We start from the raw sequence: 18,693 nt of genomic DNA, 5'->3' as shown, positions 1-18,693 counted from the left end.
GGATCGAGTCCTACATCGGGCTCCCTGCATGGAGCCTGCTTCTCCCTCTGCCTGTGTCTCTGCCTCTCTCTCTTTGTATCTCTCATAAATAAATAAAATCTTTTTTACAAAAATTAAAAATCACATTCTTGGATTTATTATACGGGATTGTAGAGTAAAATAATTTTTTCTAAGTGTTGGGGGAAAAATCCCGATATTTGTGTTAGTGTCGAGCAGGCACCATGGAAAGACTTAAAAGGGGTTTTCTAATCTAAACCATTCATATGAAACAAAGATTTAACTCTACGTTGAAAAAATACAAAACTACTCCTTTGTTCAAAAAGCAAAGAATGAAATGAATGTTGGCAGTCTGAAGATTGCATGAGGAACCAAAATGGATTCGGGACAGATGCATTTTGACATAAGGATGGCTTATCAAAATGTTCTAATTGATAAGTTTTCTGGTAAGGAAATAGACTAGTCTTCAAAGTTAGTCAGGTCAAAACTCAAAAACTATTCATTAAAACTTTGTGACTGAGATCTAAAGAAAATATAAATTTAAAATTGTAAGTTTACAGAGAAAAGCTGTATTCAAATCACAAAGCTTCAGAGTTTTCTTTGATGTATCAGTGCATTTTTTTAATAGTATACAGATTATGTGCAGTACACTGTTTAGTCTTCCCAACCCAGTGATATAGAAGTTATTTTTATTTAAATTCAATTTGCCGACATATAGTATAATACCTGGTGCTCATCTCATCATGTGCCCTTCTTAGTGCCTGTCACCCAGTTACCCCAGCCCCCACCCACCTCCCTTTCTGCAACCCTTTGTTTCCCAAAGTTAGGGATCTTTCATAGTTTGTCTTCCTCCTTAATTTTCCCCCACTCAGTTTCTCTCCTTTCCCTTATAGTCCTTCTCACTATTTCTTATATTCCATATATGGGTAAGACCATATAATTGTCTTTCTACAACTGACTTATTTCACCCAGCATAATACCCTCCAGTTCCATCCACATCAATGTAAATGGTAGTTACTTATCCTTTCTGATGGCTGAGTAATATTCCTGTGTGTGTGTGTGTGTGTGTGTGTGTGTGTGTGTGTGTGTACATCTTCGTTATTCATTCATCTGTTGAGAACATCATAGCTCCTTTCACATAGCAGCAATTGTGGACATTGCTGCTATCAACATTGGGGTGCAGGGGTCCCACCATTTTACTATATCTGTATCTTTGGGATAAATACCCAGTAGTGCAATTGCTGGGTTGTAGGGTAGCTTATTTTTAACTTCTTGAGGAACCTCCACACTGTTTTCCAGAGTGGCTGTACCAGTTCACATTCCCACCAACAATGCAAGAGGAGTCCCCTTTCTCCATATCCTCGTCAACACTTGTTGTTTCCTGCCTTGTTAATTTTAGCCGTTCTCACCAATGTAAAGTGGTATCTTATTGTGGTTTTGATTTTTATTTCCCTGATGGCAAGTGATGTGGAGCATTTTTTCATGTGCTTGTTGGCCATGTGTAGGTCTTCTTTGGAGAAAGGTCTGTTTATGTCTTCTGCCCATTTCTTTTTTTTTTTTTTCTTCTGCCCATTTCTTGACTGGATTGTTTGTTTCTTGGGTGTTGAGTTCGATAAGTTCTTTATAGATCTTGATACTACCCCCTTAATCTGATATGTAGTTTGCAAATATCTTCTCCCATTCTGTAGGTTGACTTTTAGCTTTGTTGACTATTTCCTATACTGTGCAGAAGCTTTTTATCTTGATGAAGTCCCAATAGTTTATTACTGCTTTTGTTTCTCTTGCCTTCATCATTGTGTCTTGTTAAGAAGTTTGTGGCCAAGTTCATAAAGATTGTTGCCTGTGTTCTCCTCTAGGATTTTGATGGAATCTAGTCTCACATTTAGATCTTTCAATCATTTTGAGTTTATCTTTGTGTATGGTGTGAGAGAATAGTCCAGTTTCATTCTTCTGCATGTGGCTGTCCAATTTTCCCAACACCATTTATCAGTACATTTTAAGTAAGGCTTTTTTAATATAATCAAATTGCCAATAATTTACTCTGGATGTTAGGTGTCAATTATATCCTAAGCCCATTTATATCTTCTAACAGACAATTAATACTTCCCAGAGAAACCAATCACTAATAGGAGCTCACATTCATCAGTTGCCACCATGTACTAGCTATGTGTGATACATTCCCAAGTATTTCCTTTCATGAGCCATGCATGACCTGGAGGCACACTGCACTACCATTTGCAAATCTTTGATGCCTCTCTCTGCCAAAGGATTATGCATCCCAACCTTTGAACTCAGTCAGAAGACTTGTTTTAGCCAGTGAAATATGTATGTCACCTCTAGGCAGATGTTGTAAAAGCTGTATTCTCTTACCTCTTCCCACAATCTTTGAAATAGAAGTCAAGATGTACTCTCTATCTAGATCCCTGAATTCCCATTATGAACCCTGCTCCTGTGCTAGCATCCACAATGGACATGAAACACAAATAATAAATATGCTGTGCTGCCATAAATCCATGGAGATTCAGGAGTTGTTTATTACTGTAGGATAAGTTGGCCTATATGGACATAAATCTGTTTTATAAAAAATTGGAATGTGAGTTAATGTAAGAAAAGTATTTTGCCCAAATCTACAGATAGTAAATGGGGAAAATTGGGAATTTAGGAAGTTGAAACTCTAAGACCCACACTTTCATTTCATTCTTATTTTTATAATTTATAAAACTTATTAATGGGGCGCCTGGCTGGTTTGGTCGGAGGAGCGTGTGACTCTTGATCTCAGGGTCATGGGTTTAAGCCTCACGTTGGGTGTAGAGATTCCTTAAATGAATAGATAAACTAAAAAAAACAAACAATTTTTCCCTTAAATTCTCAAATATGTGATTCCTTAGACTGGAAGGAAAAAAAGATCAGAAATTAACACAAGTTTTTATACAGAGCAAGTTATCACATTATTTATAATAGGAAAAATTTAGAAACAATTTTTAATTTACTAAATGTGCCTGCAATCTAAACAGACCTGGGGACGTGGGCTTGCAGAATACCAACACATTAGTTACTGACCCATTAGAACAACCAGCTGTCCCACCCTATGCCCAAGGCAGGCCACAGCATTTGGCTACTCATTCTGCAACCTGGGCTGGGCACTGGGAATAGACAGGACAGATCTGTCTTCCAGGGACTTACTTTCCTAGCATGACAAGACAGTACACCAGCAACTTTTTAACAGTGTAGGGCACTTGTGGAGACACACACACACATACACATTTTGAACTTTAGGAGTTCACAAAAGGACTTTTTCACTAGGAGAGAGGAATATCAGAGAGAGTTCCTAGGTGAAAGGACATCTAGGCCATATTTTAGAGGATGGTGGGAGTATAGGTTAGTATTCAAGGTTAGAGTACATTCTAAGAGATGAGAATATCAAAGGAGCAGGGGAGGAAAAATATGGCCACCCAGGGAATTTATCTGGAATGTCAGGACTATGTGGACACTAGTGTCACATTCCCTCTGCCATGTGAGAGAATACAGAGCCAGTTTCACAGGGCTCACCTGGCAGCAAAATAAGGATGAAGAACAAAGCAAGAATGAGCTTATCTATCAGAGAGCTCCTGCGGCCAGGCTCCACTAAGCTCCCTTTAACTCAACTTCCGTAAGGAAAAAAAAAAACACCAAAGTTTCTTGAAGCCGCTTTATTCAGGCCTCACCCCGATGTGGGTGTGATCAATAAAGAACTTGTAAGTAGGTATCTCTGCGAGTCAGTCAGCAGCATAGGACTTCAAAGGGGTTGAAGTACTTTTTCACAAAAGAGGTCAACAGCACACTTCAGTGTGAAAGGCAAAGGTGTAACAAAAGACGCCACCAGCAAATTGCAGACAGTGGATGATACCTCCGTGACCCTCCCTCCAAGGTCATGACTGCTTTTCAGCTGCACAGAATTTATTTTGATGTAGTTTCCACTACGTGCTGTTGTAAGTACCACTTCAAACAAACCAGCTATTAAATGTAAGCTTCCATTTCTGTGCCTTTTGTAGAGGGCTCTCTCCAGAGAGCTGGATCCCACACTGGATAGCTTATCCTAACAGTGCTAATAATCATTAAGTTGACAAAGCAACTTCCACTTTTACTACCAAATGTCCTCTTCATTCATTTTTTCATTACAGCATTCCTAGTTTAGAAGTAAATGGACTTTCCAAGCCGCACTCCTGGCAGGTAAGAGGATCAGGAGCAAATATTCAGCTTGGTTCCTGTCCTTCAGTGCCCTCTCCACCTGCTCCCTACAGCAACAGCCTAATAGTCTCCGGTCCTGGGCACCACATCCGGCTGCGTGACCCGACACCACTTATTGGGCTTCTCAGAGCTGCAAGTCCCTCGTGTGTAAAGTGAAGAGTCAGAAGGCAGAAGGTTCCTTCCAACTTCCACATTCCAGGTTTCTAAAAAGGAATGCTACAGGCAAAAGATGCTCTTCCTCCAGGGAAAGACGGGATGAGCAGAAGTGCCCGAATCAGTCATAATTCAAGTAAGTCTGAGTAATAGCATAATTATAAGGATAAACACAAGTATTCTCCCACACTGGCATGTTAAAAGCAACTCTTTAATAAAAGTGTGCTTTAAGGACAACACAAATTAAATATGATTTTTCCAACTAATACATGAATCAAGTCAATAGTAAAATTATTATATGTCAGTAAAGCAGATAATTACACTGATAATTAAGTTATTGAGTGCCGGAGTCAAGCTTTCCAACAAGTCTCTTCCTCGTGGATCCAAGAGAACTAAAGAAAAGAAACAAAACCCTCTCTTCAGGCAGCCCGGGTAGGCTCAGCCATTTAGCACCTGCCTTCAGCCTAGGGCCTGATCCTGGAGACCTGGGATCAAGTCCCACGTCAGGCTCCTGCATGGAGCCTGCTTCTCCCTCTGCTTGTGTGTGTCTCTCTCTCTGTGTGTCTCTCATGAATAAATAAATTAAAAAAAAAAAAAAAAACCCTCTCTTCTTGCCTCCCAGTGCCAGGAGGGCTTCCCCAGCTTTTCATTTCGCCCAATACAAGGTCAAGGGCTTCTCAGTAAAACATGGTATTTTGCATTTAATTTCCCACAGTAGTATATACTAGTTTTCTCGTGCTACTGTCACAAATTACCACAAAACTTAGCAGCTCCACAGATCTGTTATCTCAGGACCTGCTGGATCACATGCTTGGCCGGTTTCTCTGCCGAGCCCCAGGAGGCTGAAATCAAGGGGACAGTGGGGCTGTGTTCCTCGACGAGGCTCTAGGGAAGAAGGTTTCCAGGGATATTCAGGTTGTTAGCAGACAGAGTTCCATGTGACGACAGGGCAGAGGTCCTGGTTTCCTTGCTACTGCCAGAGCCATTCTCGGCTTCTAGAGGCAGCCTGAGATCATTGGTTCAGAGCCCCTGGCTCTAATTTCAAAGCAACAAATAGCAGGTAGAGTCCCGCTCATGCTTCAAACTTTCCTACCTTTCCTTCCTGCACATTCTCGTGAGTCTGCTTCCTTCTTCTTCCACTGTTAAGGACTCTTGTGATGATCTTGGAGTAATGGCGTGGCCCCCGTGGAACCCTCCTGTTTTAAGTTCCATGACTTCAGTTCCATATGCAAAGTCCCCTCTGCCATGTGAGTGAGAGTAGTCACAGGTCCCAGACATTAAGGCAGGGGCATCTTTGGTGGGGAGGGAGTATCATGCTGCCAACTACATCATAAGTACGTAAAAGACAAATATCTTCTGGGAGGAAACAGTAATTCTTCTGCCCATACCATGCAGCAGAGACAGATTAAATATCGATGAATATGAAAGACAACAGCAATGACCTTGTGATTATTTTGTAGACACACACACACACACACACACACACACACACCATTCATTGTTAGTGCTTGATGATGAAAATATATATTAGAAGAATAAAAGAAAACAAAAATGTTAGTGCCCACCTGCATTAATAGCAGAGACTAAGAAAAATGTGATGTTTTGAATCAACTTCAGATTTCTGGGATTATTTAGTGCGAATCATACCTCAAAGTTTAATCTTAAGAATACTATAAAGTATCTTAAAACCTATCTTAAAGCCTCTCACACAAATCTGAATGGGGGAATGGCGATAAACAATTACTGTTTAAGATCTTCAACCAGTATAAGTCAAACTGTCTAGCTTAAACACAGCAGTAGAGATGTCAACATTTAGGGGATTTGAAAGAAAGTGTCCTTACAGAAGAAAGGCTACTGTTTACTTTGTGAACAGAAGTCAAAACTAAAACAAAAACGGGGAAAGAACAGCTCACAAATTACCAAACTTACACTATTTGCAATGGCAAAACCATCAAAAACCTTAGAAAACCATAAAACTATTGGTTAGCCAAAATTTATAGAAATATAGTAGTTAATAACCAATTCTGGATGTTAAAGCTTCTATGATATAAATCATAAAATGAGATAAACACCTCGATAGATTTGTAAAGATTATTCATGTTAGGAGTGCTAATATTTAACAATCAGAATTATAATAAGTATAAGGAGTCAAAAATTGTAAAACATTCCATGGTCTGAATAACATGAGCTATAAATAATATAAAACTGTCCTCAAATGATGCTGCAAGTTAGAGTGCCAATCATTCACCAGACCGTGCTAATATATTTCCAAGTCATACGTTAATCATTAGATACTAATGGTATGATCCTTTCCTTGACGTCACGATCACAACTAAGCAATGTCAGAGCTAGTATTTCATATGACAAACTAAACTCTTCCAATAACTTCCCCCATTTAATTGAGAGCCAATGAATAAATGGAGTCTTGATATAGAGATTTTCCTGTAACATAATATTGCTCATGGTAAACCTACTACTACCTTTGGTTGAACAAGTATCCATTAAGTTTAATATTTTTCTAGTCCCAAATAATGATTTTTATAGTCAGTATTTCTATTATTACCTAAGCCATGAAAACCACTTATTGGACTGCCCTATTCAATTATCTAGCTTACTTTTATAAAATTTTGTTCACCTTTGATCTATGTGCTTTGAAAACATTAGTTGGTCAAATTCCAAAGATTAATTAATTAAAAGTTAGTTATATTCTTCAGATTCAATATTAAATAGGTATTTTCATGTAACTTGGATAATTTAATAGTTTTTTCTCTAGGAATATTTTGCTGTATTTCAAGTGTGTTTCTCTAATTATGCTCTGCTTCTCTGTCACAGTTTTCCATTTTTTATTTTATATATTCTATCACTCATTTGTCAAGTAAATCTATCCATTTTAATAACTGAAATTTTTTTCTTCTAAAACCAGAGAAATAAGAAAGGTTAGAACAGCATGTAATAAAGCCAAAGCTCTTAAAGTATTTAATCATCTAAATGCTATCTCAGTTTCTATTAAAGTGAATATTCAGGTCTTCGACTTCCAAACTGAGTTTGCATCAATAATGCCACAAGCTGCCCATCTCACTGAAACCATTTTTCTTGAGTGACAGTAAAGTTTAATATATTTCAGACTTTGTTCTGTCTAGCTCCATGAAATAAAAAACCATCACCTATCTTCAAAGTCTTGAATATTGTATTTTAAGCAAATTGTTAAATCATTTCTATGTGAAATGGCTGGGGCTTTGTCAATAATGACTGAAATTTTACTGCCCTGATTTATGAGCTTTCTATGAAGTTGTTCTATCATCTAATGTATGTTTTGTAACAATCAAGACTGTAACTCTAAACTGCCATGGTACATTCAGATAAGAGCTATTTTTTAAAGTCTCAATAAACACTAAATCATAAAATTATTTTAAACTATGCAGTATGTTGTTGGTATCTCAAATACTTTTTCCTCTGCTTTAGCAATACTTTTTGATAAAATGTTTTTCAGAGTGATTTCCATTTTTTTTTGAAAATTAGGTTGATACTTTTTCCAGCTTTGAGATATATTTGACATAGAACATTCAGTGTAAGACACACAGTATGTTAACTTGATACACTTCTATATTGCAAAATGGCTACCACCATATCCTTAGCAGATGCCTCCATAAGGTCACATAATTACCGTTTCCTTTTTGTGGTAAGAATGTTTCAAATCTACTTTTAACTTTCAGTATATAAGCCAGTTTTATTAACTATGATCACCATGCTGTACATAAGATCTTCAAACCTTATTCAAATTATAACTGGAGGTTTCTTAAGTATACATATACTTTGACCAGCATCTCCCCATATCCTCAATCCTTTGGCCCCTGGCACCATCATTTCAGTCAGTTTCTAGAGGTTCAGGTTTTTAGATTCCAGATTTAAATGATGCGTACTATTTATCTTTCTCTCTGACTTATTTCACTTAGCATAATCCCCTCAAGATCCATTTAGATTGTTGTAAATGGTAGGATGTCCTTTCTCACGGTTCAACAATATTACAGTGTATATACATATACAGTTGGCACTTCAACATAAGTTTGAACTGAACTGTGTGGGTTCACTCATACAGATTTTTTTTTAATATGGTACAGTACTGTAAATGTAATTTCTCTTCCTTAGGATTTTAACTTTTTTTTTCTCCAATTTACTTTTAAGAATATAGTATATAATACATATACAACTTGGGGTTCATTGACTGTTTATGTTATCAGTAAGGCTTCAAGTTAGCTATAGGCTATTAGTAAAGTTTCAAGGGAGTCAAAATTTTTATGAAGATTTTCAAGTGTGGCTGGTGGTGGGAGCGGTTGGTACTCCTAACACCCATGTGGTTCAAGAGTCAACTATGTACCATATCTTTATAACCAAACTGCTGACAGACACTGGGTTGATCCCATATTGGCTACTGTACAGAGTGCCGCAATGAACATGAGAGTACAGGTATCTCTTTGAGATGCAGTTTTCATTTCCTTTGTTATATACTCAGAAGTGGGATAGCTGGATCATACTGGTAGTTCTATTTTTAGTTTGGGGGAACCTCTATACTGTTTTTTACAGGGACTGCACTAATTTACATTCAGTAAAGTTGCAAGATACAAAATCAGTACACAAAAATCAGTAACAAACTCAGAAATTAATTCTCATTCACAATTACAGGAGAAAGAATAAAATAGGAATATGTTTATAGGGAGGTAAAAGATATGTCCACTGAAAACTGTATGATATTCTAACAGTTTTGGGCGTCGTCTTTTGGGTTTCCTATATGTGATATTAGGTCATCTGCAAATAGACCCTTCCCAAATTTAGATGACTATTTCTTTTTCATGCCTAACTGCTCTGCCTAGAACTTCTAGTACTATATTGAACAAAAGTGGCCAGAGTGGGCATCCTGGTCTTGTTCCTGATTTTAGAGGAAAAGACTTCAGTTTTTCAACATTGGCCATGAAGTTAGCTGTGGGCTTGTCACACATAGTCTTTATTATGTTGAAGTACATTTCTTCTGTTCCCAGTTTACTGATGATTTTTTAAATCCGAAGTGGATGTTGAATTTTGAATGTTCTTCCTTAATCTGTTGAGATGATCATAGGATTCTTACTCTCATATTGTCAATGTAGTATATATCACACAGATTTGTAGATGTTGAATCATTCTCACATCCCAGGAATAAATCCCACTTGAGCATGGTGTATGATTCTTTATTGTGCTACTGAATTTGATTTGTTGATATTTTAAGAATTTTTACATTTATGTTCAATCGGGGATATTGGCACCTAATTTTCTTCTCTTGTATTTTCCTTGTCTGGTTTTGGTATCAGGGTACCGCTGGCCTTATAAAAGGAGTTTGACATATTCCCTCCTCAATTTTTTGGAAGAATGTGAGAAGAACTTGTATTAACTCTCCTTTAAATGTCTGGTAGAATTTCTGGTCCTGTACGTTCAATTAGCAATCAAACCCCCAAACAACCTCCTTACTAGTAACTAGGGGGGGCCTGTCTGTTCAGAGTTTCAATTTCCTCATGATTTAGTCTCAGCAGGTTGTGTGTTTCTAGAAATTTATCCATTTCTTCTACATTAATCAATTTGTTGGCATATAACAGTTCACAGTTATCTCTTACGATCCTTTCTATTAGTGTGGTAGCAATTGTAATGTCTAATTTTGAGTCCTCTCTTCTTGGTGGGTCTAAAGAGTTGTCTTTATCTCCTCAAAAAACCAGCTTTTAGTTTTGTTGATCTTTTCTACTGGCTTTTTTTTTCTCCCTGTGTTTTTGCATGGATCTTTGTTGTTTCTTCCCTTCTACTAACTCTGGGTTTAGTCTGTTGTTCCATTTCTAGTTCCCTGAGGTATAAAGTTAGGTCGTTTATGTTTATATTTTGTTAAAAATCATTAAGATGGATTCCATTCTATAAATACAAATTATCTTAGGTTGGTATTTCTGTATAGTACCCAAAGATATTGTGGACTGCAGTTTATTACTAATTTTTTCTGATAGATTCAGAATATTCACATTTATGGTATCTAAAAGGATAAAACTTATCCAAACTTTGTTGCCCCTTTATAATAAAAGGAATTTCTTGAATTTACAAACATCAAAAACACCAGATACCAGGAACCCAAGAATTAGTCCATTAACAATGAAAGAAAACAAAGTTAACCTAAAAAAAAAAGGCTATTTAAAAACTGCATTAAATAGTCTGAGTATAATGATAAACAGGACTCCAAAGCACAGAAGGCTACAGCTTTAGAATGACTGTGCAGCAGACAGGCCACCCATTGCACCAAGACCCAGACTGGGCAGACAGTACTTCAAAAGCAGACCACAGTAGAACCTACAAAATTAGCTTGAATGAATGAGTTTACACTGAAATTTATATTACCACTTCTCAGTTACTACTGAATTATGCATTGATAAAGAAGAGTGTCCATATCAACTAGGAGAGCCACTACAGTGGGAACAGCTCGAGGGCAGTCCTGGTTGCAACAATCCCACTAAACAGTTATAATTTCTCTCTAAACTGTCACTCCAAGACCACTGATATTTTCCATTCTGAAATATGCCAACTGGAACAAAGTGAGACTCAGTCACTTTTGAGAAGTAAAAATGCCCAAAAAAGGAGATTTCAATAAAGCACAGCCTAGAAGGGAAAACCATGATGAAGTGTTCTCCTCAGTGATGTTGCTAAATTTAAACCACGTTGCTACCAGAACAGTCACCATTGCCACCACCATCCTATTTACTGGTCAGGAGCAAAACAGTTGCCCCACAGCCTTAAAAGGAAATGAACAAACAAAAATAGACTTAAATTCTCAGTCCTGTTATGCCACGTCCACCACTTATCACTCTTCAAGGTTTCCTTTTAGGAAAAAACCCCAAAGCTCTGTTCCAGATCTCCCTACTAGCCTGGCTAACTCCTAACCCCTCACCTCGAAGCACACACATACCATACCCTCAGAGCACTTTCGCCGTCTTCCCAATCCAAGCCCTCACCCCCTGTTCTCATAGCTCTGTTGTCCTCTCCTGCCCTGCATTTTTCACAACATGCAGTTAAGCATGTGTTTGCATGAGAACTGTTTGCCTCCTCACTAGATAATTTGTTCCAAGCAAAGTTTGCACACTGCAGTATATCCAACCCCTAGCATGAGGCTTGGCCCCTAGTGCTAGATAAACAGTTGTTGAATAAACAAATGGTAAATAAACTGCTAAATATTCAAGTCTATGAAACAGAACTGCCAGAAGTAAAAAGAGGTTTTACTTTAGGTTTTCTTTAAACACATTATATCATAAGTGTAATATCTGAGTATTACTATTTCAAGAGCAAATCACACATGAGTAGAGATGACACAAACTAAGATTACACAACAGTAGCACACAATCACCATCCTCATCTGACTTTGCGTGGACAATGGCAGGCATGAAGACTAAGATGCCCCATTTTCCAGCAAAGGGGTATACCTTGGTATGCTCCCAGGTTGTGGGGCAGAGGGAAAAAACAACGTAGAATATGAGCACTTGGTCTTCTGACTAACAATGGTAGCCACATCCACCTTCCTAGGTCTCCCGTTTACAAGTCCAAAATTGAAGATGACCCTTTCATTACCCATATTGCAGAATCAGAAATTCCAGAGCGGAAAAACCACTGCTGATTCAGGTCCAACAGCTTTTGCCAAGTACATCACATAACCTGGCATTCTGACAGGAAATGGGGTGAGCAAAAATGGAGTAAAAACAAGCCAGCGGGGCCTAGGATGGGCCCAGAGGTGGGCACTCACAAAGAAGGGTGCCAACAGGTATCCGAGAAAGGGAATCCAGGGTGAAGTCAACATGTAACTGGAAAACCCGAGTGAGCTAACAACCATCCCAAGGACAGCCTAAAGGACTAAAGGTCTTTAGATAAGAAAGCCTATATAAGTAGAATGTACTGCAGACTATGGCCACTTTCAAGTGACAGTGAACTAAGATACACTAGACCAGTGGGAAAAGTGAAGTGACAGTCAAATTGGAAGAGTTCAAGTATTAGGACCCACGGATGCCAACATATGGTTTAACAAGGGTTGGGGGAAACAGATGGGACAAGGTATGGAGTCACAAAAATATGCAGAAGAGTAGACTGCAGGTCAGGGAGGTCAAGAGAAGCAGGGGAAGAGGCGGCTTGTGCCAATAATGTAGGGTTAAAGAATGGACGGAAATGGAAACAGAACAAAATCATTTCTAGTTCCATAAACTGGAGAGATGGAGGAAAAAAAGATGAAAAAGACTATATCGATGAAAAAAAAGAAATCAGCATTCAGTTAAGGTGAGGCAGGAGGAGGAACATTTGAAGGAAAGGTTAAGTAAATGTATATGAGACTTTGTCTGGGGTTCAACAGAGCAGGTGGCAGCAGGAGGGGCAGGGCACAGCTGACCCGGAGTGAGGAATCTGTGACCAAGGTGCTCGGTAGTATGGAAAACTGCAGGAGGTCCTCATGTACAGGTTCCAGGATGGGTAGGATGTGTAAGGGAAAGGCGGTAAGGGCTAGCTGACCAGCGCACAGGAAGTTTATCTGGTCTACTCTTCCCCCTTAGTCATAGCTGATGGACCAGCCAGGCCTAGCACATTCCCTTTCCTGACCATTAAAAACCTCTAAGAGAAACAGAAGGTAGTTGGAGCCAAGTCACTTCACAACACCCTTTCAAGAATATCCACATTAACCCCTGCTGGTACTCTGGTTCTCTCTGAGCTGTTCTTACTATCTAACCTTTAATAATTTCTCCATTTTTGCTCTTTTTTTTCTTAAGCCAGAATCATTTGTTGCTTATAACCTAAATATCTTGCCTGATTCAGCACAGTTCCTGTCTACAGCCAACTCATTCATTTTGTATAGGAAGAAACAAGAGGCCCCGAGAATATAGGTTTTTCCCAGCTTACAAAACTGAAAACCAATTTCCTGACTACTAGTCATGTAGACCATAAACACAGATTTAGACCAGAAGGTTTATAATTCAAACAACTTCAGGTAAAATCTAGGTATAAGAGGTTAAAGTTTTATAAAAAGCTAAAACTGGAGCCCATGGAGGTAGGTAATGAATCAGGGAAAAAGCCACTGATTTTCTGATAGTAGCTACAGGAAAGATGTATTTCAGATTCCAACCAGATTTCACATTCTATCACAACATGCAGCCTGAGTATTCAAAGGTTTCTATAAAAAATGTTTTTAAATATTGTAAGGCATTGTGTCAATATAAAATCTAGGTTTACGGAAAGTAAAGGTAGAGAGCTAAAGGATGAAAAAATGAATGTCCATACACAGACAAATGTGACGACCAGGTCTGTAATATCAGAATATTTCTGGCACTTATCACATGCTTAAAAACTTTCATCTTGGTATTCTCCAAATATTTGTGGACTATAAAATATTTCTCCTACTTCCTTAACCTTCCAATATTGTTACTTCACTTCCCCTTTTCTCAGAATCTTTGCAAAGCTCATTTCCTTTGTTTTCCCTATTGAGCGTCCTTCCATTTCCAGAACTTACTTTATTTCCCTTTCTCCAGACAAAAACTTGGCTGCTCAATATTAGTCTTTCCTGTTTCCTTGGTGTTTGATATTTTTGGATCTAACCTTTTCCTCATTAATACAAGACAATCTTAATTGGTACATTCTAGCAAACTTTTTCCATGGTGCTGCTTCAGAAACAGCAACAGGAGTTTTGTTTTGTTTTTTTTTTAATAGAAAACATTGACCAAGGTGATCTGTTTCTAAGACTGAATATAAATACCATGCATGCTTCCTTAAAGTTATTCATTTCTTTGAAACATGGGTTTTCAGTAAAAATGGGAATCAAGTCTTATTTATTCCAGATGGTCCAAACCCATTATGATAAACATGTATAGCCAATGCATCATATGAAATATTTCAGGTGAATATAATTTTTCTAGAAAAGGAAACTATGTTACATGTTAATTTAATTACAAAATTGTCATATCTAAATAAGTAGAACATATCAACCAGAATGGAAACTCAGGGTTTTTCCCCCTTTATATAATCAGAAAGTAAAGTAGTCATAAAAAATAACATTTTATATATTTCAAACCTATGAGAGGAAATATAGTAAACTTCTTGTGGTACTTAGCTCTGTTTACTTCCAATCTTTCCAATAATTACCCAAATTCAATTCCATGTACATAGAGATTATGTGAAAATGACTACTCAATAAATAGAAGGAAGATAACAAATCTTAATGAGGTTTATACTAAGACTTAATACCAAAACCCTTTAGGATAAAGAACATCATTTATCTTTCTACCACAACTATTCTAAATTGACACATATTGGTTCTACTATATTCCAAGCAGTGGTCCATCATGGGCAGCAGGGGCTGGAGGGGAGGGTCTGCCCACACCACCACTCAGGGGACATGTGGCAATTCCGGAGATCTGTTTGGTTGCCCGAACAACAGTGGCAGCTGGGGGTGGGGATGATGTGCTACTGGCATCTAGGGGGTCCAAGCCAGGGATGCAGCTAAACACACAAAGCCCGGAACAACCCTTCACAACCAAAAACTATACGGCCCCAATGATCAAGAAACTTTCCCGCCAAGAAGAAAAGAAAAGAGGCTGAAAGAAAAGAGCAGCCAAGACAAGTAAGCACGAGTCACCAACTGCCAAGGCCTTCCCCATGCTGCAGGAGCCACCTACCTTGGACGCTTGCGGCGTGGAGATCACATGGACCGTGCTGGGTTTGACTCCATTCGCCTTTGGCCGCTTATAAAGAGCAAATCTGCTTTTCCTCCGGCCTCGGTCTCCATTAGGTAAAGCACCATTGTACCTACAAAGAAAGATGAAAATTCATTTATTTGTAGATTTTTAAGGTTTTAAAAAAATAAGATGGAATGAGGGAAAAGACAGGGATGGTCACAAGAAATTGCCCACTAAACACCCCTTGTAGAATAAACGGACTACAAAACAGGCTTTAGCTGTAATGAAATTCAAATCACTTCCAGAAACTTAATTTAAGAGTGATGTACAAAGTAATTATAGGTTTCCTATTCTATAAAGTCAGACTCTTCAAATCTTTCTGGAAAGAGACAGTATAAATAAGCAAATGAGAATTCTGCAGAGGCTGTATTAGTGCTGGCTCAATTTAGCAAGCGTTGTTCTAATGGACCCCAGAGAAACACTCAAGAAATATTTTTAAATGAACTAGTTAGAAAATAGCATACTAATTAAACCTCATCTCTCACTCCCAAATCATGTTAATGTCTTTAGGATCTTTATTTGTAAGAAGACCAAATTTAGTTACTTGCAGTCTTTAAAGTTCTGAATTCTCCACATTCATTCTCATTTCTATTTGAACCTTTAAACTGTCAGGTGAGCAAAAATCTCTAGTGAAAATTAAAGCTAAAATAGGACTTCACAAGAAGGTTGCCCAGAGAGAGGCCCAGAAGTAAAAAAAGAGGAGTTTTAGTCCAGACTGTGAAATAACTTAAAAAGTCATCTGGAAAACAATGTCCTTACACAGATTTCCCACATTAGTATCTTAACCTAATACCAGTGTTTAAAAGGAATGCGGGACTACAGTTAGTGTTTCTGTTTTCAATTGTATTTCTAACTCTGGATTAATGGGTCCCTGTATGTTCTGACCAATGTCTCTTGTTGCCATACTCACAGGACTGTTCTCTATCACCTTCATAGGAGAAGTTCTTTTAAAGAGAACAACAAGAAGGGAGGGGAATCTTTTAAATTGTGCATAAATAGGACAGCTCCCTCAGAACACCCAAGCCCACATCTGGTGACTCGTTCCTCTCCTGAAAGTCTTGCTCTGCCTCTGGTTGAGTCACACCCAGAACATGGTATCCAGTATGGCCTGCAAGGGGGCCCAGAGGCTCAGGAACAGTAAAAGTCAGAACAAAGGGATTTTTTGTTTTATAATTTGGTAGCTACAGTTTGGCAATGGATTTAAATTATCACTTGAAGTTATTCCTGCTGTGTTTTTAATCTGCTCCCATTTCCATCACAAAAGAACATCAACTAAATAAAAGTGTCTCTAGAATACAGAGATGATTTATTTCAAGTCTCCTTTTTCTGAGGCAAGATCAAAACAGGCACTGTTTTCTTACACATATTTGTGAGCGAGCGCTACTATAATGAACGTAGCCATGAGTAAACCACCATCATAAACCCACTTTGTTTTAATATATTCCCAGATCACTTAAATCAAGATGAACATCCTGTATTAAGAGAAACATATGTAAATCAATTAAAGCTAGGACTCTCAACAATTCAGAGGAATATTTTCACTGCTGAGGCCTAGAGGCAAACAGTACAAGATCCGGCAGGGTTTCCTGTGCCTCTCCCACCTACCCGGCTCCCTGCTGCATCTTTCAACTACATGCTGCTGGTTGATAAGATCTAACCCACTAGAGTGAATCAGAAGCTTTTTAGGGATCCACTCCCAACTACACTCCCTTTTCAGGAACCCATCTCATAACCCCCTCAGGTGAGCCCCAGCACCACGTGTGAATGAAATGGCCAGGCCGGCACCCTCCAAATCACACTGGAGCTGAGTGGCTGGAGGTGGACATCTGGCCCACAGGGGCCAAAGACATGCTCATCGCAGAAAACACAAAATTGGGACTGAGAGAAAAGCAGCCAGTCTCTGTAAATGGCCAGAGCTGTGTAAGTGCACCAACTGTGGGGATGTCACAACCTGTTAGGTGATGAAGCAGCAGAGAAGTGAGGAATGAAGCAGATGAGCAGAGACAAGCCACAAGAAAGGAACAGGATCCTTAGGGCTTCTCTTGGCCCAGTTGTATGCTGACCCTTGTTCATGAAATCCTTTTTGGTTTCAGCTAGCTCAGGTTGCTTTCTGCTACCTAACACCCCAAAGTCCTATCTAATATAAAGGGGAGGGATCCACAAAAACTAGTGTCACCTCAACATTTGCAAAACTTGTTAAGTTGCCTGAGCACAGAAGCAAATGTTAAGGATAAGCAAACAATATGTCAGTCTACATACCCACTACCTACTTGCTCAATACAGCTAAACAATGATCAGTGAAAAATCCTATTGGAAATAATTAAGGTAACAGTGGAAAAACCAGTGTCACAATGAGTCAAGTTTCTAATTAGGTTAAGCTACATGGTCATTCATTCAATATTAATAATGCCAAGTACTAGAGCTACCGTGATGAGTATCAGCTTCCTGGCTTTCAGATCTCTACACTTGAAAGCAGAGAAAGGCATAAGAACAAGTGTGATAAGACCCGTATGTGACAAGATGTACTAATGCACAAAGCACATGGGAAGAGCCATTATTAGGGAGAGCTTCATGGAAGAGTCAATGGTCTTGAAATGTGAACAAGACTAAATGGGAATGTAGGGCAACAGTATGAACCAAGGGTAGTTCAGTACTGTGGGAACATCAAGTTCAATGGGAGAGAATTAGAGGGCCAGGAGGGTAAAAGGTAGGGGCCAGGTTACAACAGGAGCCTGGCATTCCATGAGGGCATGGCTTTTTACCCTAAGGAGAACGGGGAGCCAGTAACATTGAAGCAACAGACCAACACAACTGGACATAAAGTAATCGCTAAGGCAGCACAGTGAAGAGTAGACACCCAGATGAGAGTCACAATGAACAGATGGGAGAACTAGCCAAACAATAGAGGAAGTGTGGGTTGAATGGCGGCCCCCAAATAGACTTGTCCATATCCTAGATCCTTTGGAAAAAGGGTCTTTGATATGTAGTTAAAGCTCTGGAGAGGAAATCATCCTACATTACTGGAGGGCCCCGAATTCAATAACAAGGGTCTTTAGAATAGACACACAGGGAGAAGAGAGGACAATGTGGACACAGGCAAAACTGGAAGTTGACAATCACGACCCAAGGAACGCCTGGAGCCCCCAGGAGTGGGAAGAAGCAAGGAAGGACTCGGGCCCTCAGGGCCCCCAGAGACAGCATGGCTTGGCAGCACTGTGCTTCCAGACTTGAGGCCTCCAGAACCCTGAGAATCAATTCTGCTGTGTTGAGCTACCACACTGGTGGCAATTTGTCCTGATAGCTACAGGAAACATCACCAGCCTCAACCAAAACAGCAAGGAAAGGAGTTAGAAGATCAAACAAAAATTTCAGAGAGTTGTTTACAGTGCTAGGGGAGCATCCAAATCTCCTGGGAAGCTTTACAAAACTATGCATGCCTAAGTCTCAAGAGATTCTGAGTCTGTAGTTCTGGTACAGGGCTCCAAGTGTGCATGTTGTCAGAGTTCCACAGGGATGTGCTCCTGCAGCTATGGTCGAGCACCCTGGTTTTAAAGACAAA

General features: G+C 39.0%; 1 protein-coding gene across 1 annotated transcript in view; it reads right to left on the bottom strand.

Annotated features, from left to right (window-relative positions):
* Positions 1–18,693, bottom strand: part of PELI2 (pellino E3 ubiquitin protein ligase family member 2) — a 177,454-nt gene that overhangs the window by 108,840 nt on the left and 49,921 nt on the right. The window contains exon 2 of the mRNA XM_072838690.1: positions 15,075–15,204. Coding sequence (XP_072694791.1) covers positions 15,075–15,204 — 130 coding nt within the window. The remainder of the gene's footprint in view (positions 1–15,074; positions 15,205–18,693) is intronic.

The sequence above is a fragment of the Canis lupus genome, chromosome 9 (genome assembly GCF_048164855.1).
Source record: "Canis lupus baileyi chromosome 9, mCanLup2.hap1, whole genome shotgun sequence".
Taxonomy (NCBI): Eukaryota; Metazoa; Chordata; class Mammalia; order Carnivora; family Canidae; genus Canis; species Canis lupus.
The sequence above is the reverse complement of the archived record's forward strand: the minus strand, read 5'-3'. Positions and strand labels throughout refer to the sequence as shown.